General features: G+C 43.6%; 1 protein-coding gene across 1 annotated transcript in view; it reads right to left on the bottom strand.

Annotated features, from left to right (window-relative positions):
- Window positions 1-27765, bottom strand: part of LOC125456794 (short transient receptor potential channel 3) — a 155659-nt gene that overhangs the window by 91132 nt on the left and 36762 nt on the right. The window contains exon 3 of the mRNA XM_048541503.2: window positions 1122-1310. Coding sequence (XP_048397460.1) covers window positions 1122-1310 — 189 coding nt within the window. The remainder of the gene's footprint in view (window positions 1-1121; window positions 1311-27765) is intronic.

The following is a 27765-nucleotide window of genomic DNA, read 5'->3' as shown; positions in this document are numbered from 1 at the left end:
GCAGTTTATCAGAGCCATTCCACCTAACCTTTGGATTGTAGGAGGAAACCAGAGAACCTGACGGAAACCCAATAGACACAGGAGGTGAATAAGCAAACTCCACATAGGCAAATACAGATCGCTGGCACTGTGAGGCAGCAGTGCTCTTTTGGTGAGCAACAGGTGTTTTCTATAAAATGCTAAAAATCTATGGTATATGCTGAAGTTTTGAAATTGCACAACGAGATACCAACAACCAGTTCTTTTATGGGTTATTAGAAATTCCTTTTTGCTATTTTAGTGCAGCTTGAGCAATAATTGCTAATGTAGTGGAAAGAAGAATTTCAGGTATCAGATGCATACCTTATCCTCGTCAGGCAGGTTGGTTGGTTTTAAACCTAACCACCCACCAGAAACCAAGCAATCGAGCAATTAAAATTAAGCATGGATAGCAGGAACTGCAGATGCTGGAGTCAGAGATAACAGTGTGAAACTGGAGGAACATAGCAGGCTGGGCAGCATCAGAGGGGACCCAACCCAAAAAATCAGCTTCCTGTTCCTCTGATGTTGCCTGGCCTGCTGTGTTCCACACTTCATTATCTATTAAAATTAAGCTGCTTACTTATACAGTTAGATCCTAATTCTGTGTGGCGTGAACCTGCATGCTATTGCAGACAGATGAGATAGCCTAGTTTTTCAGGTGAAAGTCTCATCTAATAAGAAGATTGGGGTCCTCTTATATCAAAAGGATCCCGATACAGTTTTAACTCATCTGAGTGGGGACAGTCATCAATGTTTTCCCTCTGAACATGATTTGCTTTTGTTAAGTTCTAAGTCATGGCCTCTCTTGCCTGCACTCTCTCTTCCTTTGTGTAAAACTCTTTCAAGAACCTTTCTTCCTAACACTTATCAAGTTAGCTGTCAGACAAGAGTCCCCTGATCTTTCCCTGCTTCCACCTTATTAATACATATTCTGAATGGAGAAACTAGTGACTCACCATTTCAAACCATGCCATCAGTGCAAACAGAACTCATTGTTCAATCCAGAACAAGCTCAACACTTTGAATGTAACCTCCTGGGCCATATTGTTAGTCATAATGAAGAATATTACTAAATGCCAAGACTTTAAAAGAAATTGTACCTTTTTGACCTCATACTTAATGGCAAGTTTGACCCGTGTTAATCCTGCTCTTTGACTGTGGTGTCCTTCATCCTGCTCAGCTTCCATGTCACCATTCAGAATAGCTTCAACTTCTTCACTGTCTCGGCATAGGTCAAGAACACCAACAACAAAGTCTTTGCATTGCATAGATAATTTCCGGTAGTCATTCTAAACAAAAACAGTAAAAATATAATTCTTAGAAAACTGGCTTAGGAAAGCATGCGGTTATTTTGTTTATGCAGTGTGAAAAACCAAATTTGCTTTAAAAAGTTATATTTTTCCTCTTACTTTGAAAAACATTTTTCACTCTTTTGATTCCTCCATGCCACAAACCAAGAACTGATTAAGTGTCTTATAATGGAAGCACTAAACTCTTCTTTGTCAACTCTCCAAAGATGTTTCCATTACGATAAGAAGAAATGTCTCATGCATATTCAACGCATATTTTTAATAGCCTGATTACGGTGGGCAATTTATTGTAAGCACCATTAAAGGCACAAAGTCACACATGTATGAACTAGGAGTATTGCCTATCGATATACTACTCTAAATATAGTTGAATTGCATGTTAGTTTGTGACATTGACCCAAGTGCAAGGAAGAAGCAAGAGTGTAATTGCATGTGTTTTGCATTCACTGTTTCTGAAGATGAGAATTTTATTTACCAGATGACAGTCAGTTTTGCTTAACTAAGCAAAATATTTATTTCTCATGTTGCCAAGCAGTGCTGAGTTGAAATGTCAAATGCATGTTGGATACTATGGAAAAACTGACTTAAGAATAGAGCATATATTTAGAAATGTCTAACACACGGTGTGCCTTATTCCAGAAATGTCACCTATGAACCCGGCATGCAGTCAAATTTAAATCACTTTGTTAAAATCATCAACTTTATTTCTCTTTTGATAGTGTAGATTTATTTTGACCACTCTTGATAATTCAAGTTGTTTAACCATTGCAGCATAAATAACAGCAACATACAACAAGCTCTTCAATTCAATGTTATAAAGTAGGTACTGCAAAATTTAAAAAATATTCAGCACCTTTACAACTCTGTTGTGACTAGTCATCATGTCATTTACATGTTTTGGTTTGATTCTCAGCTTATTATTGTTTTCAAGGTATCACTTTTTAAACAATGTCCTCACTGGTGAAAGCATATGAGAGTATTTTTGTTCCTTGCAACAGTTGGCTGGTTAGCATGCAGGTCTACAAGTTATTCAATTTCACATTTTCCAGTAAACCACCAAGATCCTCATCAGTATTTTCCTATTCAGTGCAGTTGGCATGAATCAATGAACATGCATCTCTTCACTGCATAGTATTAGTTGTTGTATCTCTGACATTCAGTCCTGGATTTTACAATCGTGGTTCAGGAAGGAAATAGAAAATGCTGAACACTGAGCAGCAGAAGTGTTAAATCCAACTCCATTTCCAACAATGGGGGTCTTTTCATAAAGGAGAAGGGCAGGGCAGGGCAGGCAGCCCACAATTTGCTGTTTAGAGGTTGCTGGCAGGGCTCTGAAAGTGAGCACTATAGAAACTGCAATTTACAGCAAGGTAAGGTCAGAAATCAGACAACACTAGGTTGTAGGCCAACAGGCTTATTTGAAAACACAAGCTTTCGGACTCTTATTCCTTCTTCAGGTGTTAGTGAGAAAGGTAATATCAGACACAGAATTTATAAATAAAAGATCAAAGAGTCATTCCACTGATGAGGAAGTACTGAGCAAACCTATATTGCTGTTAAATCTTTAATCAGTTAGTTGAGGAGTTACAGGGAGGTAGTCACTCCTCAGGTACAAGAAAAAGGCAGATGGGTTACGGTCAGGGGACGGAAAGGGAACCGGCAGGCAGTGCAGGGATCCCCTGTGGCCATTCCCCTCAACAATAAGTATACGATTTTGGATACTGTTGGGGCGACGACTTACCAGGGGAATGCAGTGGGGCACAGGTCTCTGGCACAGAGTCTGTCCCTGCTGTTCAGAAGGGAAGGGGGAAGAGGAGGTAGAGCAGTAGTCATTGGGGACTCCATAGTTAGGGGGACAGATAGGAGGTTCTGTGGGGACGAGAGAGACTCACGGTTGGTGTGTTGCCTCCCAGGTGCCAGGGTGCGTGATGGCTCTGATCGTGTTTTTGGGATCCTTCAGGGGGAGGGGGAGCAGCCCCAAGTCATGGTCCACATTGGCACCAACGACAAAGGCAGGAAGAGAGATGGGGATTTCAGGTAGAAATTCAGGGAGCTAGGATGGAAACTTAGAACTAGGATGAACAGAGTTGTTGTCTCTAGTTTGTTGCCCGTGCCACGTGCTAGTGAGGCGAGGAATAGGGAGAGAGAGGAGTTGAACACGTGGCTACAGGGATGGTGCAGGAGGGAGGGTTTTGGATTCTTGGATAATTGGGGCTCTTTCTGGGGTAGGTGGGACCTCTACAAGCAGGATGGTCTTCACCTGAACCAGAGGGGTACCGATATCCTGGGGGGGAAATTTGCTAAGGCTATTCGGGTGGATTTAAACTAATTCAGCAGGGGGATGGGAGCCAAAATTGTAGTTCGAGTATAGAAAAGGTTGAGAGTAGGGAGGTCCGAAATAAAGTTTCAGGGACGTAAGATGGCACCGGCAAGCAAGAGGTTGGTTTGAAGTGTGTCTACTTCAACGCCAGGAGCGTCCAGATTAAGGTGGATGAACTTGCAGTATGGGTTAGTACCTGGGACTTCGATGTTGTGGCCATTTCGGAGACATGGATAGAGCAGGGACAGGAATGGTTGTTGCAGGTTCCGGGATTTAGATGTTTCAGTAAGAACAGAGAAGATGGTAAAAGCGGGGGAGGTGTGGCATTGTTGGTCAAGGACAGTATTACAGTTGCACAAAGGATGTTTGGGGAATCGTCAACTGAGGTAGTATGGGCTGAGGCTAGAAACAGGAAAGGAGAGGTCACCCTTTTGGGAGTTTTCTACAGGCCTCCGAATAGTTCCAGATATGTACAGGAAAGGAGAGCAAAGATGATTCTCGATAGGAGTGAGAGAGACAGCGTAGTTATCATGGGGGACTTCAACTTTCCAAATATTGACTGGGAACACTATAGTTTGAGTACTATAGATGGGTCTGTTTTTGTCCAGTATGTGCAGGAGGGCTTCCTGACACAGTATGTAGATAGGCCAACAAGGGGCGAAGACACATTAGATTTGGTACTGGGTAATGAGCCCAGCCAGGTGTTAGATTTGGAAGTAGGTGAGCACTTTGGTGATAGCAATCACAATTCTGTTATGTTTACTTTAGTGATGGAAAGGGATAGGTGTATACCACTGGGCAAGAGTTATGCTGGGGGAAAGGCAATTCCGATGGGATTCGGCAAGATTTAGGGAGCATAGGATGGGGAAGGAAACTGCAGGGGATGGGCACTTTAGAAATGTGGAGCCTATTCAAGGAAAAGGGAAGCTGTAGAGCGCGGGAGCTGTGGTTTATGAAGGAAGTGGAATCTCTGGTCAAGAGGAAGAAGGCGGCTTATGTTAGGATGAGATGTGAAGGCTCAGTTAGGGCGCTTGAGGGCTACGAGGTAGCCAGGAAAAACCTAAAGAGAGAGCTCAGAAGAGCCATGAGAAGTTGTTGGTGGATAGGATCAGGGTAAACCCTAAGGCTTTCTATAGGTATTTAAGGAATAAAAGAATGACAAAAGTAAGATTAGGGCCAATCAAGGATTGTAAAGGGAAGTTGTGCGTGGAGTCAGAGGAGATAGGGGAAGAACTAAACAAATATTTTTCGACAGTATTCACTCTAGAAAACGACAATGTTCTAGAGGAGAATACTGAGATACAGGCTACTAGACCAGCTGGGATTGAGGTTCACAAGGAAGAGGTATTAGAAATCCTACTGAGTGTGAAGATAGATAAGTGCCCTGGGCCGGATGGGATTTATCCTAGGATCCTCTGGGAAGCCAGGAAGGAGACTGCCGAGCTTTTGGCATTGATCTTTAACTCGTCATTGTCTACAGGAATAGTGCCAGACGACTGGAGGATAGCAAATGTGGTTCCCCTGTTCAAGTGGAGAGTAGACCAGTGAGCCTTACCTCAGTTGTTGGTAAATTGTTGGAAAAGGTTATAAGGGATAGGATTTATAATCATCTAGAAAAGAATCAATTGATTAGGGATAGTCAGCACGGTTTTGTGAAGGGTAGGTCGTGCCTCACAAACCTTATTGAGTTCTTTGAGAAGGTGACCAAACAGGTAGATGAGAGTAAACTGGTTGATGTGGATAGGGAGAGCCTTTTTCCTAGGATGGTGATGGCAAGCACGAGGGGCATAGCTTTAAATTGAGGGGTGAAAGATATAGGGCAGGTGTCAGAGGTGGTTTCTTTACTCAGAGTAGTAAGGGAATGGAATGCTTTGCCTGCAACGGTAGTAGATTCGCCAACTTTAAGCACATTTAAGTCATCATTAGACAAGCATAGGGACGTACATGGAATAGTGTAGGTTAGATGGGCTTCAGATCGGTATGACAGATTGGCACAACATCGAGGGCTGAAGGGCTTGTACTGTGCTGTAATGTTCTATGTTCTATGTCCAAGGTTTTAATTGATTAATATGTCTATGTAAATCCCGAAATTCCTTTGAAGTCACTGTCCTGAGAGAACTAAAGAGAGCAGAGGTGATGCTTCAGGTCAGACAATGCAGAAGCCTTGTTTAGAATCTGTTTGTATTTTGGTTTGGAGTCAGACAGGCTTTATTTCTAAAGTAGGAATTTACAAAATGCCACATTGATTGACTGTCTATAAATTGTGTGCTTTTTGAACAAATCAGAATGACCCCATGGATTCACAAGTGTGTGTGTGTGTGTGTGTGTGTGTGTGTGTGTGTGTGTGAAAGAGGGAGAATGTTTAATGTGGTGGCATCACCTATAGTGCAACATGAACCCAAGATTCCAGTTGAGGCCGTCCTCATGGGTACTGAACTTGGCTACCAGCCTGTACTTGGCGACTTTGCATTGTATATCCCAAAGTCCGCCTTGGAGGACATTTACCCAAAGATCTGAGGCCGAATGTCCTTGACCCCTGAAGTGATCCCCCACTGGGAAGGAACATCTCTGTCTAGTGATTGTTTTGCGGTGTCCATTCATCCATTGTTGTAGCGCCTGCATGGTTTTGCCAAAATACCATGCCACGGGTCATCCTTGCTTGCAGATCGACAACGTTGGCTAAGTCACATGTGTATCTACTGTGCACGTAGTGGGTAGTAATCCCACATGTGATGGTAGTGTCCATGTCAATGACCTGACATGTCTGGCAAAGGGTGCCATGACGGGATTGTATCGTGTTGTAGTTGATGTTGTTCTGAAGGCTGGGTAGTTTGCTGCGAACAATGACCTGTTTAAGGTTTGATGGTTGTTTGAAGACAGGAAGTGGAGGCGTAGGGAAGAGCTTGGCGTGTTTTTGGGATCCTTGAGGGGGAGGGGGAGCAGCCCCAAGTCATGGCCCACATAGGCACCAATGACATAGGTAGGAAAAGGGATGGGGATGTAAGGCAGAAATTTAAGGAGCTAGGGTGGAAGCTTAGAACAAACATGGATAGAGCAGGGACAGGAATGGTTGTTGCAGGTCTCAGGGCTTAGATGTTTCAGCAAGATGAGGGAAGGTGGTAAAAGAGGGGGAGATGTGGCACTGTTGGTCAAGGACAGTATTAAATTGGCAGAAAGGACGTTTGATGAGGACTCGTCAACTGAGGTAGTGTGGGTTAAGGTTAGAAGCATGAAAGGAGAGGTCACCCTGTTGGGAGTTTTCTATAAGCCCCTGAAAAGTTCCAGAGATGTAGAGGAAGGGATTGCAAAGATGATTCTGGATAGGAGCAAAAGTAACAGGGTAGTTGTTATGGGGGACTTTAACTTTCCAAATATTGGCTGGAAACGTTATAGTTCGAGTACTTTAGATGGGTAAGTTTTTGTCCAATGTGTGTAGGAGGCTTTCCTGACACAGTATACAGACAGGCCAACAAAAGGCGAGGCCAAGTTGGATTTGATACTGGGTAATGAACCAGGCCAGGTGTTAGATTTGGAGGTAGGTGAGCACTTTGGTGATAGTGACCACAATTCGGTTACGTTTACTTTAGCGATGGAAAGGGATGGGTGTATACCGCAGGGCAAGAGTTATAGCTGGGGGAAAGGCAATTATGAGATGATTAGGCAAGACTTAGGATGCACAGGATGGGGAAGGAAACTGCAGGGACTTGGCACAATTGAAATGTGGAGCTTGTTCAAGGAACAGCTACTGCGTGATGTTGCTAAGTATGTATCTGTCAGGCAGGGAGGAAGTGGTGAAGCGAGGAAACCGTGGTTTACTAAAGAAGTTGAATCCCTTGTCAAGAGGAAGAAGGAGGCTTATGTAAAGATGAGGTGTGAAGACTCAGTTAGGGTGCTTGAGAGTTACGAGTTAGCCAGGAAGGATCTAAAGAGAGAGCTGAGAAGAGCCGGGGCGGACATGAGAAGTCTTTGGCAGGTCGGATCAAGGAAAACCCTAAAGCTATCTGTAGGTATGTCAGGAATAAAATAATGACTAGAGTAAGATTAAGGTCAGTCAAGGACAGTAGTGAGAAGATGTGTGTGGAGTCCAAAGAAATAGGAGAGGCGCAAAATGAATATTTTTTGTCAGTATTCACACAGGAAAAAGACAGTGTTGTCAAGGAGAATACTGAAATTCAGGTCTATTAGACTAGGCGGGACTGAGGTTCATCAGGAGGAGCTGTTTAGCATTTCTAGAAAGTGTGAAAATAGATAAGTCCCCTGGGCCAGATGGGATTTATCCCAGTATTCTCCGGGAAGCTAAGGAGGAGATTGCAGAGCCTTTGGCTTTGATCTTCATGTCGCTATTGTCTATAGGAATAGTGCCAGAAGACTGTAGAATCGCAAATGTTGTCCCCATTTTCAAGAAGGGGAGTAGAGACAACCCTGCTAATTACAGACCAGTATAACAAAGTGTGAAGCTGGATGAACACAGCGGACCAAGCAGCATCCCAGGAGCACAAAAGCTGACGTTTCAGGCCTAGACTCTTCATCAGAGAAGGGGATGGGGAGAGGGTTCTGAAATAAATAAGGAGAGAGGGGGAGGCAGACCGAAGATGGATAGATGAGAAGATAGGTGGAGAGGAGTATAGGTGGGGAGGTGAGGAGGGGATAGGTCAGTCCAGGGAGGACGGACAGGTCAAGGAGGCGGGCTGAGGTCATTAGGTGGGAAATGGAGGTGCGGCTTGAGGAGGGAGGAGGGGATAGGTGAGAGGAAGAACAGGTTAGGGAGGCGGGGTTGAGCTGGGTTGGTTTTGGGATGCAGTGGTAGAGGGGAGATTTTGAAACTTGTGAAGTCCACATTGATACCATTGGGCTGCAGGGTTCCCAAGCGGAATATGAGTTGCTGTTCCTGCAACCTTCAGGTGGCATCATTGTGGTACTGCAGGAGGCCCATGATGAACATGTCGTCTGAGGAATGGGAGGGGGGGTTAAAATAGTTCGCGACTGGGAGGTGCAGTTGTTTATTGCAAACCGAGCGGAAGTGTTCTGCAAAGCGGTCCCCAAGCCTCCGCTTGGTTTCCCCAATGTAGAGGGAGCCACACTGGGTACAGTGGATACAGTATACCACATTGGCAGATGTGCAGGTGAACATCTGCTTAATATGGAAAGTCATCTTGGGGCCTGGGATGGGAGGAGGTGTGGGGGCAAATGTAGCACTTCCTGTGGTTGTAGGGGAAGGTGCCAGGTGTGGTGGGGTTGGAGGGGAGTGTGGAGCGGACAAGGGAGTCACAGAGAGAGTGGTCTCTCGGGAAGGCAGATAAGGGTGGGGATGGAAAAATGTCTCTGATTAAAGATTTAACAGCATCTTAGGTTTGTTTAATACATTCTCATCAGTGGCGCGACCCTTTGATCTTTTACTAGTAAATTCTGTGTCTGATACTGCCTTTCTCATTAACACCTGAGAAGGAGCAAGACTCCAAAAGATTGTGCTTTCAAATAAATCTGTTGGATTATAACCTAGTGTTGTGTGATTTCTGACCTTGTCCATTCTCGTCCAACATCAGCACCTCCACGCTACAGTAAGCTAGCCGCACTTTCATAGTCTTCCTCAATGACACCTGCAGAGTGCAGCCATGAAAAATAAACTGGGTGCAAGAAATGTATAAATAGTAAATAAACTGGTGACATCTCCTTTGCAGCAAATCTGCAGCATGATTTCTATCAATGCTTACTAAAGTACCTTATCAGAAATCATACAACACCAGGTTATACTCCAATACATTCATTTGAAAACATAAGATTTCACAATCCTTCTCCTTCTTAAGACAGGTGAGTAAGACTTGTGTCTTCAAGTAAACCAGCTGGACTATAACCTGGTATTGCTTGATTTATGACCTTGTCCATGCCAGTCTAACACATTAAAGGAAATGATGGCAGAGCTGTGATTGAATAATACGGTTATCAAGATGTTCTGACTGGCAATTAGCAAGCTGTCAAGTGAAAGGGCAGCATTGTAAAAACTAAGCATTAATAAGCTAAGTTTAGGTGATCATACCCTTGTAAAGGGCTTGAGAAAAATATTTCAAATGTGAATATAAACATAAGAAGGAAGGCTAATTGAGAGATAGCAACAACTGCAAATGCTGGAAATCAGAGTTGATAAAGTATGGAGCTGGAGGAACACAGCAAGTCAGGCCGCATCAGAGGAAAAGGAAAGTTGACATTTCAGGTCGGGACCCTTTATCAGGACTCACCAAAAAGTCAACTTGCCTGCTTCTCTGATGGTGCCTGATCTGCTGTGTTCCTCTAGTTCCACACTGTAATGACAAAGAAAGCTAACTAATTGCTTCAAAGGGACATAATTTAAAAATACACTATAAATAAAATCTCACTATTGCTGGGTGATTCAACAATAATGAATAATGCATAATGAAGTGATGAGTGGGCACAAGTATGATTTTTGTCAGTCCCATTGAATTTCCAATTGTAGTCACGTTGGAGTGGCAAATTACTGAGTGGAAGGTTGGCACATCTTCAGCAGAATCGAAGGGAGTTCAGAGATTTGTCATTAGGTCATTCCTCCACCACAGAGTTCAACAGCAACATAATAAACCTTACTCAAAAATCCTACTGACTGTTAGAGCAAAGTTGCCAGAAAGAAAGTAATAAGCTAAAGAAATTCCAAATAATAATAATACAGCACATCCGCACATCTCCTAACATCCTACTTTGACCTACATGTTGCCGCTTGGCAACATTATCCAAGGACACAATGTTAGTTTTCACATCTACACTTACAATAGCCAGCTCCACCTCATCACTGTCTCTCTTGAAACCTCCAGTCTGGAAAATGAGCAGACTCCTAATTTGGCATCCAGTATTGGATAAGCAGAAATTTCCTCCAATTAAATATTGGGAAGTTTAAAGTCTTTGGTTAAAGTTTCAAAATTTAGCTATCAACTCCATCTCTTTCCCTGGCAGCAGTCTTAGACTAAGCCAACCAGTTCATGACCCTGCTGGCATATTTGATCCATGACGAGTTTCAACTCTCATATCTGTGCCATTTCTAAGATCAACTAATTTCAACTTTGAAACATCATCCAACTTTGACTCAGCTCATCTCTGCTGAAGCCATCATTCCTGCCTTTGTTACCTCCCACCCTGACTGTTTTAATGCACTCCTGCCTGGTTTTCTATAGGCTACTCTCCGTACACTTAAGGTCATCCATATGCTGCTGCCCATATTTTAACTCACAACAAGTTCCGTTCAACTGTCATGTCTGTGCTCCCTGGCATTATCTGACTCCTGGTCAAGAAATATCTTGATTTTAGAAATTTCATCCATTTTCAAAATCCATCATAGCTTGGTCTTTCCCTGCCTCTGTAATCTCCTCCAGTTCCACAACCCTCTCGGACATCTGAACTCATCTAATTTTGGCCTCATGCCCCAATATTGTTTGCCACAGCTTCAACTGCAGTTCTAAATCTTCCTCTCTAAGCTTCTCTAATTCACTAGCTTCCTCCTTTAATACGTGGTTTAAAACTTTCCTTATTGACCACAGAAACATAGACACATAGAAGATAGGAGCAGTAGGAGGTCATTCAGTCCTTTGAGCTTGCTCTACCATTCATCATGATCATGGCTGATCATCCAACTCAATAGCCTAATCCTGCTTTCTCCCTATAACCTTTCATTCCATTTACTCCAACGGCTATATCTAGCTGTCTCCTGAATACATTCAATGTTTTGGCACCAACTACTGAAATGAATTCCACAGGCTCACCACTATTTGGGTAAAGAAATGTCTCCTCATTAATGTCCGAAGTGGTCTGCCTCGAATCCTCAGACTGTAACACACCTACCATTGGGAACATCCTCCCTGCATTTACCCTGTCTAGTCCTGTTAGAATTTTATAAGTCTCTATGAGATTGCCCCTCATTCATCTGAACTCCAGCGAAAACAATCCTAACCTAGCCCTTCTCTGCTCCTACATCAGTCCCACCATCCCTGGAATCAGCCTGTTAAATCTTTGCTGCACTCCCTTGAGAGCAAGAGCATCCTTCCTCGGAAAAGGAGACCAATACTGCACACATTATTCTACGTGTGGCCTCACCAAGGTCCTGTATAACTGCAACAACACATGCCTGCTCCTGTACTCTCACAACGAAGGCCAACATACCACTTGCCTTCTTTCCTGCCTACTGCACCTGCATGCTTACCTTCAGTGACTGGTGCTCAAGGATGCCGAGGTCCTGCTGACACTCTCTCAATTTACAGCCATCCAGTTGGTAATCTGCCTTTTTGTTTTTGCTTCCAAAGTGATTAACCTCACATGTATCCAAATTGTACTGTATCTGCCATTGATTTGCCCACTCACCCAACCTGTAAAAATCATGCTGAAGGATCTCTCAATCCTCATCACTGTTCATCTTCCCACCATGCTTGGTATCATCTGCAACTTTGAGATGTTACAATTTGATCCCTCATTGAAATCATTAATATATATTGTGAATAGCTGGGGTCCCAGCACCGAACCCTGTGGCACCCCACTAGTTACCACCGGCCAATTTGAACAGGACCTATTAATTCCTCATCTTTGTTTCATCCCTGCCAATTAGTTTTCTATCCATCTCAATACACTTCCACAAATCACATGCACCTTTATCTCTTATGTAGGACTTTGTCAAATGCTTTCTGAAAGTCCAAATATGCCACATCAACTGGCTACCTCTTGTCAACTCTTATTAGTTACATCTTCATGCATCTACACCAATCATCTGACCAAATATGATTTTGTGTCATATTTTATAATGATCCTATGAAGTCTTTTGGGATGTCTTACGACATCAATGGATCTATATTTATATTGTTGTTATTGTTGATTGCCTTTTCAATATTGCATGATTTCAAATCCTCCAATCCCATTTTTAAATCTGTTTGAGGTGATTCACAATACTGAAAACATAAAGTTCCCAGAAAAAAAATTGCCTTTAGGTTCCTTTCCAGATATGAATAGCATACTCAAGACAGCAGTTGTACTATGGAAATAAAATGTGAGGCTGGATGAACACAGCAGGCCAAGCAGCATCTCAGGAGCACAAAAGCTGACGTTTCGGGCCTAGACCCTTCATCAGAGAGGGGGATGGGGGGAGGGAACTGGAATAAATAGGGAGAGAGGGGGAGGCGGACCGAAGATGGAGAGTAAAGAAGATAGGTGGAGAGAGTGTAGGTGGGGAGGTAGGGAGGGGATACGTCAGTCCAGGGAAGACGGACAGGTCAAGGAGGTGGGATGAGGTTTGTAGGTAGCGGGGGGTGCGGCTTGGGGTGGGAGAAAGGGATGGGTGAGAGGAAGAACCGGTTAGGGAGGCAGAGACAGGTTGGACTGGTTTTGGGATGCAGTGGGTGGGGGGGAAGAGCTGGGCTGGTTGTGTGGTGCAGTGGGGGGAGGGGACGAACTGGGCTGGTTGAGGGATGCAGTAGGGGAAGGGGAGATTTTGAAACTGGTGAAGTCCACATTGATGCCATATGGCTGCAGGGTTCCCAGGCGGAATATGAGTTGCTGTTCCTGCAACCTTCGGGTGGCATCATCGTGGCAGTGCAGGAGGCCCATGATGGACATGTCATCAAGAGAATGGGAGGGGGAGTGGAAATGGTTTGCGACTGGGAGGTGCAGTTGTTTTTTGCGAACTGAGCGGAGGTGTTCTGCAAAGCGGTCCCCAAGCCTCCGCTTGGTTTCCCCAATGTAGAGGAAGCCGCACCGGGTACAGTGGATGCAGTATACCACATTGGCAGATGTGCAGGTGAACCTCTGCTTGATGTGGAATGTCATCTTGGGGCCTGGGATGGGGGTGAGGGAGGAGGTGTGGGGACAAGTGTAGCATTTCCTGCGGTTGCAGGGGAAGGTGCCGGGTGTGGTGGGGTTGGAGGGCAGTGTGGAGCGAACAAGGGAGTCACGGAGAGAGTGGTCTCTCCGGAAAGCAGACAGGGGAGGGGATGGAAAAATGTCTTGGGTGGTGGGGTCGGATTGTAAATGGCGGAAGTGTCGGAGGATGATGCGTTGTATCCGGAGGTTGGTAGGGTGGTGTGTGAGAACGAGGGGGATCCTCTTGGGGCGGTTGTGGCGGGGGCGGGGTGTGAGGGATGTGTCGCGGGAAATGCGGGAGACGCGGTCAAGGGCGTTCTCGATCACCGTGGGGGGAAAGTTGCGGTCCTTAAAGAACTTGGACATCTGGGATGTGCGGGAGTGGAATGTCTTGTCGTGGGAGCAGATGCGGCGGAGGCGGAGGAATTGGGAATAGGGGATGGAATTTTTGCAGGAGGGTGGGTGGGAGGAGGTGTATTCTAGGTAGCTGTGGGAGTCGGTGGGCTTGAAATGGACATCAGTTACAAGCTGGTTGCCTGAGATGGAGACTGAGAGGTCCAGGAAGGTGAGGGATGTGCTGGAGATGGCCCAGGTGAACTGAAGGTTGGGGTGGACCTTCAGTTCACCTGGGCCATCTCCAGCACATCCCTCACCTTCCTGGACCTCTCAGTCTCCATCTCAGGCAACCAGCTTGTAACTGATGTCCATTTCAAGCCCACCGACTCCCACAGCTACCTAGAATACACCTCCTCCCACCCACCCTCCTGCAAAAATTCCATCCCCTATTCCCAATTCCTCCGCCTCCGCCGCATCTGCTCCCACGACAAGACATTCCACTCCCGCACATCCCAGATGTCCAAGTTCTTTAAGGACCGCAACTTTCCCCCCACGGTGATCGAGAACGCCCTTGACCGCGTCTCCCGCATTTCCCGCGACACATCCCTCACACCCCGCCCCCGCCACAACCGCCCCAAGAGGATCCCCCTCGTTCTCACACACCACCCTACCAACCTCCGGATACAACGCATCATCCTCCGACACTTCCGCCATTTACAATCCGACCCCACCACCCAAGACATTTTTCCATCCCCTCCCCTGTCTGCTTTCCGGAGAGACCACTCTCTCCGTGACTCCCTTGTTCGCTCCACACTGCCCTCCAACCCCACCACACCCGGCACCTTCCCCTGCAACCGCAGGAAATGCTACACTTGTCCCCACACCTCCTCCCTCACCCCCATCCCAGGCCCCAAGATGACATTCCACATCAAGCAGAGGTTCACCTGCACATCTGCCAATGTGGTATACTGCATCCACTGTACCCGGTGCGGCTTCCTCTACATTGGGGAAACCAAGCGGAGGCTTGGGGACCGCTTTGCAGAACACCTCCGCTCAGTTCGCAAAAAACAACTGCACCTCCCAGTCGCAAACCATTTCCACTCCCCCTCCCATTCTCTTGATGACATGTCCATCATGGGCCTCCTGCACTGCCACAATGATGCCACCCGAAGGTTGCAGGAACAGCAACTCATATTCCGCCTGGGAACCCTGCAGCCATATGGCATCAATGTGGACTTCACCAGTTTCAAAATCTCCCCTTCCCCTACTGCATCCCTCAACCAGCCCAGTTCGTCCCCTCCCCCCACTGCACCACACAACCAGCCCAGCTCTTCCCCCCCACCCACTGCATCCCAAAACCAGTCCAACCTGTCTCTGCCTCCCTAACCGGTTCTTCCTCTCACCCATCCCTTCCTCCCACCCCAAGCCGCACCCCCCGCTACCTACTAACCTCATCCCACCTCCTTGGCCTGTCCGTCTTCCCTGGACTGACCTATCCCCTCCCTACCTCCCCACCTACACTCTCTCCACCTATCTTCTTTACTCTCCATCTTCGGTCCGCCTCCCCCTCTCTCCCTATTTATTCCAGTTCCCTCCCCCCATCCCCCTCTCTGATGAAGGGTCTAGGCCCGAAACGTCAGCTTTTGTGCTCCTGAGATGCTGCTTGGCCTGCTGTGTTCATCCAGCCTCACATTTTATTGTCTTGGAATCTCCGGCATCTGCAGTTCCCATTATCTCTGATACTAGTTGTACTATGGAACTGTTTTACAATTGTGCCTGCTATTTTTAAACTTAGATAAGAGTAAATTATTTTAAAAAGATCATGAAAAGATGTGGCTCTGTGAAATGTGAATTCCAGAATCGAACAAAGGTGCGCAGGGACTGTGAAGTCCTGTCATCACCCTACTTTATGTTAGTGGGAGTTAGTGCCACTCCCAGTCACTTTTGCTTATCTCCTGGCAATCAATTGCTGAGGGGTCTGAGGCCAGATCATCAGTCTACTCTTTCACGGATTATGACATGGAGTGACCTGAAAGAGGGGTTGGAGAAAGAATATAACATAATTTCAAAAAAGCATTAACGCTCACCGATGATGTCACGTTGTGTGGACCCTTTACCAAGTCATTTTTCTTGTTTTTAAGCTAGAAAAAAATAATGAAAAGGCTTTAACATCCTAATGAAAGCCCAATGACATGAATAGGTGTAGTTACAGTGTTAATAGTTTCTTATATTTTTAAATATTAAATTTTCATCCCCCTGAGGTAATACGTAATTGTATTGTCTCCAAGATCCTGCTGGGAATGTGTGAGAACATAACTCACCTAGAATACAAAAATAATGAAACTGCAATTTATGAAAATTGATCTAGCATCACTGAAGAAAATGCAAAGAGAAAATCTACACAGGCCTGAAAATAGAAAAATTCTCCGTAAAATCTGACTTCAAGCTCACAAACATAAATAAAATATATACCGAAATAAATGAAAGCTATTTATCAAGCTTGAGCCCCTATGTTTTAGGAAATGTAAATCAGACTTGGAAGCATCAAAAGTGCAAAACATCTGTCACACTAAACTTTCAAATAATTATCTGTTAACCATATAATTTGATCAAATTACGGATAGAAAAATCCGTCAATTACAAACATGAGGCAGATTAGGAAAATCCACCATTGAAAACTACCAACTAACACACACTTGTGCTACATTTTGTGACCGCAATGTAAGTACTCCTCCATTTTCTGAAATCCATATTCATTGAACATAGGAACTTTATAAGTTGTGCAGTCTATTTCAGATTTAGTCACACTACACACGATCAAGTAGCTGGTGTAAGCCCAGCTTTCAATGACATTTTTGTTAGTTTATCACGATTTTGTTTTTGCAGACTGTGTCCGAACCTCCCGTGCATATTTCTGATATGTAAGTGATACATTCATGTCTACAACCATGTGTGATGATTCATTTAATATGCTCCATCCCATTCTCATTCACTTTTATGATGAATTGTCTAATATGCTTCTTTTCAACTGTCCTAGTTTGCAAATCTGTTCATTGAAAGCTACTATAAGCCTGACTTTACCAGTCAACATATACATTGGAATTCTTTTAGATCTATGAAAAGGAAGATTGGCAGATGGCAGAAATCTGGGGAGGGTTAGCTGTGAAGCTGATATAGACATACTTCAGTGTGATTTAAACAAGCTGAGTGAGTGTGCAAACGCATGACAGATACAGTATATTGTGGGTAAATGCTAGGTTATCCGCTTTAGAGACAACAACAGGAAGACATTATTATCTAAATGGTTATAAATTGAAAGAGGGGAATGTGCAATGAGATTTTGGTATTCTCATACACAAGATGCTAAAAGTAAGCATGCAGGTACAGCAGATGATAAAGGCAAATGGTATGTTAGCCTTCAAAGTGACAGAATTCTAGTACAGGGGCATGGATGTCTTGCTGCTATTATACAGAGTCTTGGTGAGGCCACACCTGTAATATTGTGTGTAGTTTTGGTCTTCTTATCTGAGGAAGAATGTCCTTGCCATAGAGGGAGTGCTGTGAATGTTTACAAAATGTTATCCAGTGGAACTTATTTATTAGCAGAAGTTAAATTAGGTTTACATTTGCTGGGGTTCAGAAGAATGAGGGGGATAGGCTATCACATTGGCTAATCAGCCTTGATCATAATGAATGGTGGTGCAGACTCAAATGGCTGAATGGGCTACTCTTGCTCCTGCTTTCTATGTTTCTGTTATCAGCAATATTGTAAAAAGAGCCCTAGCTGTTTTCCCACTTTGTAAGGTTGGCACAGAACTAGAACATATCAAAGCTAACCAGCGGGTTATCTGATCAGAGTTAATATTTCGAATCTGGTGTGACTCTTCTGAAAGGTGTGGGAAAATGATTTTTTAAATATTTTTAATAGCACATGGGGCAGATGGTATCGGGGCCCAATGCAAAACACAAAGGGATCGAATGTTTTGAAGGAGGAGATAGATATCGAACTGAGGGCTAAAGGGGTCAAAGGGTATGCAGCAAAAACATGAACAGAATACAGAATAGGATGATCAACCATGACTATACTGAATGGCACAACAGGCTTGCAAGATCAACTGGACTACTCCTATTCCTATTTTCTATGTTTCTACGATTGTTAATAGCAGTGAAAGAGCAAAAGAGATGTAAAATAAGTGTAAATTAAGGTGCAAAAGGGAGAGAATGTGTCTTGTCTAAGAGGAAAGTCATTCAGACCAGAAACACTAGCTTTGTTTCTCTCTCCATGGATGTTGTCAGACCAGTTGAATTTCTAAAGCATTCTCTAGCATTGTTTCATCCAAATCTGTGCTGCCTATATCCTAACTTGAAACAAATTTAATTTATCCATCATTCTTGTGTTTGGAGATTGAAACTGAATCGTGGTCAAGCTGCATCTCAGTTTTAAAATCCTCATTCTGGATTTCAAATCTTTTGATGGCTTCAAACTTCTTTATTTCAACTGCTTCCCCCAAATCTACAAGACATTGAAATCTCTGCACTCCTCTAGTTCTGTTCTCTTACACATCCCGATTTTAATCTCTCTCCTATTGGCTACCATGCCTTCGGCCACAATGGCCGTGGGCACTGGAATTCCCTCTGTAAACTCTGCTCTAGTCTAAATCTCTTGCCTTGTTTAAAATGTTGGCCAGTTTTTTATATCTTCTTCTGTGGCTTGATATTAAAATAAACTATTGATATTGTACAGGAGTTATGTGTTTTAAGATGTTTTGTTACATTAAAAATTGCTGGCTTTTTTCCATTTATTACACCTTTCAGCAGGCAGAGATATTGTAACCTTTTCCATTCTAACACAATTAGCCCTGATTTTTCCAGCAACAAGAGGTGCTTTTTCAAGAAACAGCAGGTAATGAAAGACTTTAAAAAATACTGCTACCACAGAAGTGTTAAAATTCTTGAAAGAGTAAGGTTTGACAGAAATGTCCAGAATTCAAGGGAGTAGATGATTTCATTAATAATCTCTACACATTAGTGGAGAAGAGCAACCGTCGTGAACTTCAGGTCCGAATTCATAAGAGACAGAATTTCTGTAGGAATTAATGATGAGTCTCCGTCTGACTTACTGCAGCCCGGACTGCAGAGGAAGCCATTCAAATAGTGAGTTAAGCGGAAGTCTGAAAGCAACACAGATTAATCCATAGAAGTGAAGATCACCCTTGGCCAACGAGATTAGCAGAGTTCATTGAATTTTTAAGATCCAAACCCAAAACTAAATCAATAGTGTGGAACTAATACAATGAGAAGGACTGGCACTAGACACTCAATGTCCTTGTCAGTGCTATGGAGCAAAGAAACTTCACAAGCACAGATAATGTCTAGTTAGTAAAAGTGATTGTTTTATCTGATATACAAGTAGTCACTTTTGAAAATATGTAAAGTAGGACACTGCTTTAGAAATCAAGGAGCTACCCACACAAAGTGTTGAATGATGTTAGACTAATCGACAACAGAGGAGAAACCTAAAATGTTCCTACAGGAAATAGTTAATTGACACTAATCATTTTGGCAAGCTCTTGTTTATGTCGATGGCTATCTCCTTACTTTTGCATTAAATATCATGGTGTGTGCTACAAGTGTATCAGATAATGAGCTATGGTTAAAAAAATCTACAGTTGACAACAGTGCAACTGCATAGTTCACTAGACATACCACTTAGATTAAAAGGTATGCTACAAGCAACTGTTCAAGATGCCTCCCCAGTCAAGAATGTCATTAAACGACTGCAGAGTACATCGCCTTAACCACTCACTTCGTTCACCACTGATATACAGAGGCAGCACAATGTGCCATCTACAAAATGCCCTACAGCAACTTACCATGTCTCCTTTGACAACACGTTCCACAACCTCTATTATTTAAAAGAACAAAGTTTTCAGAGCTTGGAAACGCCAGGTTACCTTCCATGCCACATATCATTTAACAGAGAACTACACAATTGGTCCTTCATAGTCACTGGGTTAAAATCCTGGAACTCCCTTTCCAACAGCATGTATGGGAAGAGCCGAAGGGATAAAAGTTAATGATGATATTCAACAGCTGCATGAGAAAATAGATCGTAAACGTAGGAAAACAGGCTGGGAAAGTTTAGAATAATACTTAACAAGCTGCAAGACCTTGAATGAGTCATGAGTCCTGTGAACTAGCCAAAGATGACACCTGTACTTGTTTTCCCATCTTGTGTTGTCTGTACCAGCCAGCAGTTTTGTCTTGCTCTATCTGCTTTCTTTATGCTGGCTGTTTGTTACATTGTATAAGTGAGAGAGTTTCATTCCAAGCTGTTACTGCTATTACTACTGCTGTTGCTGCTGAATTTCACCTTGGCTCAGAATTGTGAACAGTGCCAGGAACGAACCTAAGCCTCCGGTCCAGCCATTTACGGAGGTGTTCCCAACAGGCAGAAGAGCATGAGACTTGCTGCTTTTTCTAGAAAGGCATGAGACTTGTTGCTTTTCTTCTCTTTTCTTTTCCATTTATTATTACCACTACAAGCATTTATTATTTCCATTATAATAATTTATTATGACTTAATGAACATTCATTTTTCAGCAAATTGCTGTTAATGAGCCTTCTCTTAATTATATTTGCCGATGTTATGCTGAGTGCCACAGAGTGAGGGAATCTGGGAGCACCAAGTGTTGAACCACATGTGAATAGTGTCTTTACAGACATAGGGCAAACTGGATCAATGTGGAATGCATTGATGCTAGGAGTAGGAAACAAGTACCTATTCCAATAGATAACAAGGTGTAAAGCTGGATGAACTATGCAAGCCAAGCAGCATCAGAGGAGCAGGAAAACCGACATTTCGGGCCTAGACCCTTCTTCATAAATGGGGGATGGGGGTAAAGGGGTTCTAAAATAAATAGGGAGAGGGGGGAGGCAGATAGAAGATGGATAGAGGAGAAGTTAAGTGGAGAGGAGATAGACAAGTCAAAGAGGCGGGGATGGAGCCTGTAAAGGTGAGTGTAGGTGCTGAGTCAGGGAGGGGATAGGTCAGTTCAGGGAGGACGGACAGGTCAAGGGGGCAGGATGAGGCCAGTAGTAGGAGATGGGGGTGGGGCTTGAGGTGGGCGAAGGGGATAGGTGGGAGGAAGGACAGGTTAGGGAGGCAGGGACAAGCTGGGCTGGTTTTGGGATGCAGTCAGGGGAGGGGAGATTTTGAAGCTTGTGAAGTCCACATTGATACCATTGGGCTGCAGGGTTCCCAAGCAAAATATGAGGTGCTGTTCCTGCAACCTTCGGGTGGCAATGTTGTGGCAGTGCAGGAGGCCCAGGATGGACATGTCATCTGAGGAATGGGAATGGGAGTTGAAATGGTTCGTGACTGGGAGGCGAAGTTGTTTAGTGCGAACTGAACATAGGTGTTCTGCAAAGTGGTCCCCAAGCCTCCACTAGGTTTCCCCGATGTAGAGGAGGCCACAATGGGGACAGCGGATACAGTATACCACATTAGCTGGTATGCAGGTGAACATCTGTTTGATGTGGAAAGTCTCCTTGGGACCTGGGATGGGGATGAAGGGGGAGGTATAGGGGCAGGTGTAGCACTTCCTGTGGTTGCAGGGAAATGTTCCAGGTGTCGTGGAGCTGGAGGGGAGTGTGGAGCGGACAATTGAGTCATGTTAAGAATGGTCCCTCCGGAAAGCTATAAAACAGGACACTAGAAAACAGATGAAGGAGGTATGACGGACTAAATCAGAAGTGGGGGCAGGAAAGGAAACCACACCGACTACATCTCCCACAACATCCCCTGTGCCCTAGCCTGGAGGAGGTTGAGCAGTTGTGACAGGCCAGTCAGCCTATCGATTATGGGTGGGGACAGGACTCCAGGGTCCATGTAAGGGCATTTGGTGGGGCAACTGGAGACCCAATCCCTCATGTCCCTATCACAGTTTATTGGCGGAAAGGCAATGTCTAGCGAGACATTGCATTATTAAACACTGGGACAAAAATTACTGTTACACATGGCAGCCCACATAGATGTGCAGGGCACAGAATGGCTATTATTGAATTTGGTGGGGCGATAATACCGTAAAACAAATATTAGAATGGCCTTGGGGAATGGACCCCCACCCGTAATCCTGGTATTGCCAACATAAAGGAAAATATTATCAGCATGGACTTAGGAAAAGGTGCCACTTTGCAGACCTCACTGGGCAAATTCTCTTTTGGTGTACAAGCTGTGACAGTTACTGTCGGCATGACAAAATGGGAGCCCCTTGTTATTCCTCTGTCTTCATGGATGGTTTCAATGAAACAGTATCGATTTCTGGGAGGGCACAAAGAAACTGGGGATACTATACAGGGCCTGTTGGATGCAGACATTGTGACACATGCAGTATTGGTGCACAATAGCCCTTTATGGTCTGTAAAGAAGCCTGATGGAAGTTGGCAAATGACAGTTGATCACTGCCAACTTAACAAATATGGTCCTCCACTGTTGGTAGCCGTGCCTGATGTGGTCACTGTTATAGAAAATTAGTCACAGAGGTCGGATGCCTGGTACGCCGTTATTGATCTAGCAAATGCCTTTTTCTCGATATCAATAGCCCTGGATTCACAAGCCCAGTTTGCTTACACATGGGAAGGTCACCGATATACCTTCTGTCAGCTACCACAAGCATACCTACACAGCCCAACCTTATGCCAAGGGCTAGTAGCAAGGGACTTAGATATGTGTCCATTGCCACCAGACATTCACGTAGCACATTATATTGATGACATCTTGATCCGCAGACCAACAGAAACCGGGGGGGGGGGGGGGGGGGCGGAAGCTCCAGCCACCCTGGTACAACATATGTGAGACAGAGGCTGGAAAGTGAACACAAAAAAGATACAGGGATCAGCACAATCAGTGCAGTCTTTAGGCATTCAGCTGATGAAAGGGGATACAGACAACCCCGAAACAGTAAATAATAAAGCACAGGAAATGGCTACTCCAATTAACAAGACTGAGGTACAGAAATTTATAAGTCTTCTTGGATTTTGGCACAGACATGTACCTCACTTGACCACATTATTAAGATCTTTACATGCCGTTACTCGGAAGAAAGTTCAGTTTGAATGCGGCAATGAACAACAGAAAGCATTTATGGCTGCTAAAGAGACTGTAGCCCTAGCATTTCCCCTGGCCCTCCAATACATGGCTTACCCTTTGAATTACCTGAAGATACTCATCATTCTGCCTGGTCCAATGATGGATCAGTCATCTGGCCAAATATGGAGGTGAGCAGCTGCGTTCAATCCCTCCATACAGACAATTATCCATTGTGAAGGAGATGGGCGATTGAGCCAGTATGCTGAATTGGCAGCTGTGGTCCTAGCGCTGGAAGAAGGTAGTCAGTTTGCACATTGAGACTGATTCATGGGCAGTGGCCAGTGTAATGACTGTATGGATGCCAACCTGGCAGTCACATGACTGGAAGATTGCTGGAAAGTCCCTGAAAAGAACAGAACTATGGAAACAAAAATGGGCAAAGGCACAGCTCATGAAAATCAATTTGTACCCATTGCTGTCCATGTGAAGGCTGGTTCAGAATCTGCTGATCACAACAATACTGTGGATGGAACAGTAAAAGCCAGAATGGTTGAGGATGCATCTGAAGACTACAACACTAGAAAATGGGTGCATGAAAAATCAGGATATTTAGAATATCACGACACTGTGCAAAGGGCAAGGGATTGAGGTTTGCATTTTCCTGCTGGCCTGGTAAAAGAAGTTATTGGCAAGTGTGAGATATGTCAGAAGTAAAACATATATCACTGCCGAAAAAGCCAATGGCATAAATCAAGTGAGGAGATCAGCCTGCTCAAATCTGACAGACTTACTATGTTGGCCCATTACTGTTACAACAACTATATCAATATCTGTTAACCATGGTGGACGCCTACTCTGAGCTAATGTTAGCTTTCCTGACAACCAAAGGGAATCAAACTAACAATTTTAGAACAGTTGATATCCTATTACGGTGAAGCATCAGAAATACAATCAGAGTAATGGTTCACATTTTGCAGGCCAACAGGTGCAGCAATTGTTGCAGGCAATGGGTTACATTGGATGTTTCACATTCCCCATTATCCTCTAGCAGCAGGTCTTGTGGAACAAATGAATGGGTTATTAAAACAGAAAATTAAACTACTGACCCCTAATCATACATTACAGCGTGGCTCAAAGTGCTGCCACAGGCATTGTGTAATTTGAACAATCGTCTCTGAAAGGAGGGGCATCCATGAGTAGAATGTTCCAAGGGGGTGGCCAGTTACATCCTCCCAATAAACCTACAACATCATACGACCTTTGCACAGGGGGGATAACGTGGGTATACCACCCGCAGCATCCACCTAAACCTCATGAGATACTTGCCCATGGAGAAGGAGATACCTATTGGATATTGATAGTGGGACAGGAGGCACCAGAATATTTAGATAAAGAGAAATTAATAAAAAGGGGGTGAAGTGTCAATGATTGTAAACTGATAAGATATGATTTCTTCACAAAACAATGAGAATTTATGATCAGAGATAATGGGAACAGCAGCTGCTGGAGAATCCAAGATAGCAAAGTGTGTAGCTGGATGAACACAGCAGGCCAAGCAGCATCTCAAGAGCACAAGGGTCTAGGCCCGAAATGTCAGCTTTTGTGCTCCTGAGATGCTACTTGGTCTGCTGTGTTCATCCAGCTACATACTTTGTGATAATGAGAATTTATGGATGCTGCTGTGGATGATTCGTCAGTCAGCAACTGCTGCATCTAATCTCGTGATAAAGGCCACTGTGGACATTAATTTGATGTTAGTTATTTTATTGTAGTTTTAATTTTATGATGTAGATTACATGCTCTCATTATACATTCTCATGTGGCTATTATCGATTGGTGTCAGATTTGCAATTGTAACATACACTGTCAAATATCATTGGGGTGGAACGTATAGGATGAACAGAAGGGCGAAAAAGTTAATGATGATATTCAACTGCTGAATGAGAAAATAGATTTTACAAGATGGGAAAACAAGTTGGAAAAGTTTAGAATAATACTTAACAAGCTGCTTGACACTGAATGAGTCACGAGTCCTGTGAACATTCCTTTACGAGCCAAAGATGACACCTGAACTTGTTTTCCCATCCTGTGTTGTTTGTACCAGCCAGCAGTCTTGTCTCTGTGTATCTGCTTCCTTTATGCTTGCTGTTTTTCACACTGTATAAGACAGAGAGAGTTTTGTTCCAAGCTGCTACTGCTACTGCTGCTGGACTTCACCTTGACTCAGAATCGTGAACAGTGCCAGGAACAAGCGTAAGCCTCCAGACCAGCTATTGACTGAGGGGTCACTGACAGGCAGAAGAATGTGAGACTTGCTGTTTTTTCTAGAAAGGGATGAGATGAGTTGCTTTTCTTCTCTTTTCATTTCTGTTTACTACCACTATAATAATTTATTATTGTCACTATAATCATTTATTATTACTTAATAAAGATTCATTTTTAAGCAAATTGCTGTTGTTGTGCCTTCTTTTAGTTATACTTACCTGAACCTGAAAAGAACTGCTTGGATACTCACTGTGATCTAAGACACATCACTGTGGATGCACCTAAACCAGATGGACTGCCAAGTGTGCATCCTTTAATCAACATGTGTCCAGAAATTTCAATCAGGGTCTGAACTCCTGTTTCAGGCCCTGATCAAACAAAGGAATACCTACCTACTTTTCAATTACTCTGTGCTGGAGATTCCTAAACAAATGCCTCCCTTTATAAACCATGTCCAGGAATTCTTGAATACAGCAGTGAAAACAAAACATTAACAAATGAGGTCTATTTACAGCATTAATTTCTGAAGTTTAAATGAACAGCAGAAGTGAGTGAGGTGGTAGGATGACAGGAATCTGAGGGGTTAGGTTGTGTAGTGAGTGTGATGAGTAGGGTTCCAGATAGATGAGGTAAAGTGCCAAGTAGATGTTATGGGTAGGCCAGTAAGCGGTGGGGGAGGGGTAGCAGCTCATGTGCCAGGTAAGGGTAGGGTTCCAGGATGCCAAGCAAGTGGATTAGTGTTTAGGGCAGGTTGGGGATGGTACCTCTCAGATGAGTCTGTTCAGATTGGGAAGAGGGTGGCAGTATCGGGTCTAGTGGGGTTGGTGGAAGTGTGCTAATATGGTGGTGTATAGGTGGATGGTGGTGATGATAATATGTCTAGTTGAGTTACTAGGATTCTGTCTGGCAGGCGTGTGGTAGAGCTGAGTCAAAGGGTGTGAATTGGGGTGTCAGACTCACATGGTGTCAGGGTCAAGCAATGACATGATGTAATTGGTGGTGGTTGGATGATGGGCACAGTGGTGAGTCAGGGGCTCAGTTTAATAGTTACTAGGTGTTACAGTATGTCCTTAACCTTAGTAAGTGAATTGAAATACTCTGAAATTTCTGATTTCAAGGGGCTTTCTAGAAGGATCTAGATACAAGGGAATTGCCTATTGGAATTATTAATTTCCCATGCCATTCCTTTGGAGTCAATTATATCAGGATTTCTGGATGGTCCCAATGTGCAACAGCCAATGCTGCTGCAATGACTAGCTGTCACACTATCGAGCCATAATCTTCAGTTGCATCTGAAAATCAAATCCTATAAATCATCTGGTGCAAAGAATATTGTAGTCTTTTTTCAACTCACTACTATTTCTTGTATGGTTATTTGCTGCAAAGTACCAATGACACGCCAGATTAAAACTTCAATTATTTTCAACCACAATAATAATTACTTTCACATGCTCTGTAGTTCAAAGTCTCCAGAGAGATTCATGTTCTTGGAAACAAGATCCACCTGTTTACATTATTCAGTATGCAGTTGCATTCCTATTCCTTATTTTAACATTTTCAACACTCATTCCTTCCATACCTTAAAGCCTTGAAAGAACTCCGTTTAGGTGGGTATGCAACATGGACAATATCAAGTCAGCAGCTTATTACACACTTTATTCAAATTTCCTTGACACTTTTAGCCCCACACCTCCCCACCCATTGCCATTAAAGTTTCAAATTCCTGTTCCTTTGATTGAGTTTTTTTTCTTGCATTTCGTTTCCTTTCTAATACAATTGACATACATTCCATATTTTAAATTGGTCTTTCTGAAGTGTAGATTCTGCTCATTCCAATGAATTAGAATAACAGAAGATTCCTGGGGTAAAATTCAACTTTGGCAGGATACACATTTAAGTCTTAATTAATGTAAGAAAATGATGAGTAATTGGACGCCTGATTTTATATTCCATTGAAAAGATTGGAAATGGTTCATTTTTTGACATAACACAAGAATTCTGCACTCATTAAAATTGAATTTATATGGCACAGAAAAAATTGACCAGATCAATGTCGGGACTCAAGGATGGGAGCTGTTGCACAAACTCATTTCCCATTCTCTCAAGATGTTCAAATCAATAAAAGAGATCAATAGGCTAGCTAAAATTGAAATATTTTCTCCGCTGGGTGAACGAGAGGACAAATTTTAAACCATGAATGAAACCAGAAAAGAATATTTCACATAAAGGATAGTGTAAATGTGGAATTGTCTCCTGCATAAGGTTGTGGATTTTGGGTCATCTGAAACTGTCAGGAGTGACATGAATAGGTATTTGCTAGGCGAGATTATCACAGAATATAGGACAAGTCAGATATATGGAACTCATGGAGAGATAAGCTATGATGTAACTGAATTGTGGAGCTTCAGAGCATAACGGCCTGCTTCTGTTCCTACATTCTCATGAACAATCATTGAATTCAACTGATGGAACATTTGACCTTGACAGCAACGAAGACTATATTCAAAAACAGACAGTACTGGAGAAACACAAAGTCTGGCAGCATCGAAGGAGAGAAAAACAATTAACATTTTCAAGTC

Source organism: Stegostoma tigrinum, chromosome 1, assembly GCF_030684315.1.
Source record: "Stegostoma tigrinum isolate sSteTig4 chromosome 1, sSteTig4.hap1, whole genome shotgun sequence".
Taxonomy (NCBI): Eukaryota; Metazoa; Chordata; class Chondrichthyes; order Orectolobiformes; family Stegostomatidae; genus Stegostoma; species Stegostoma tigrinum.
The sequence above is the reverse complement of the archived record's forward strand: the minus strand, read 5'-3'. Positions and strand labels throughout refer to the sequence as shown.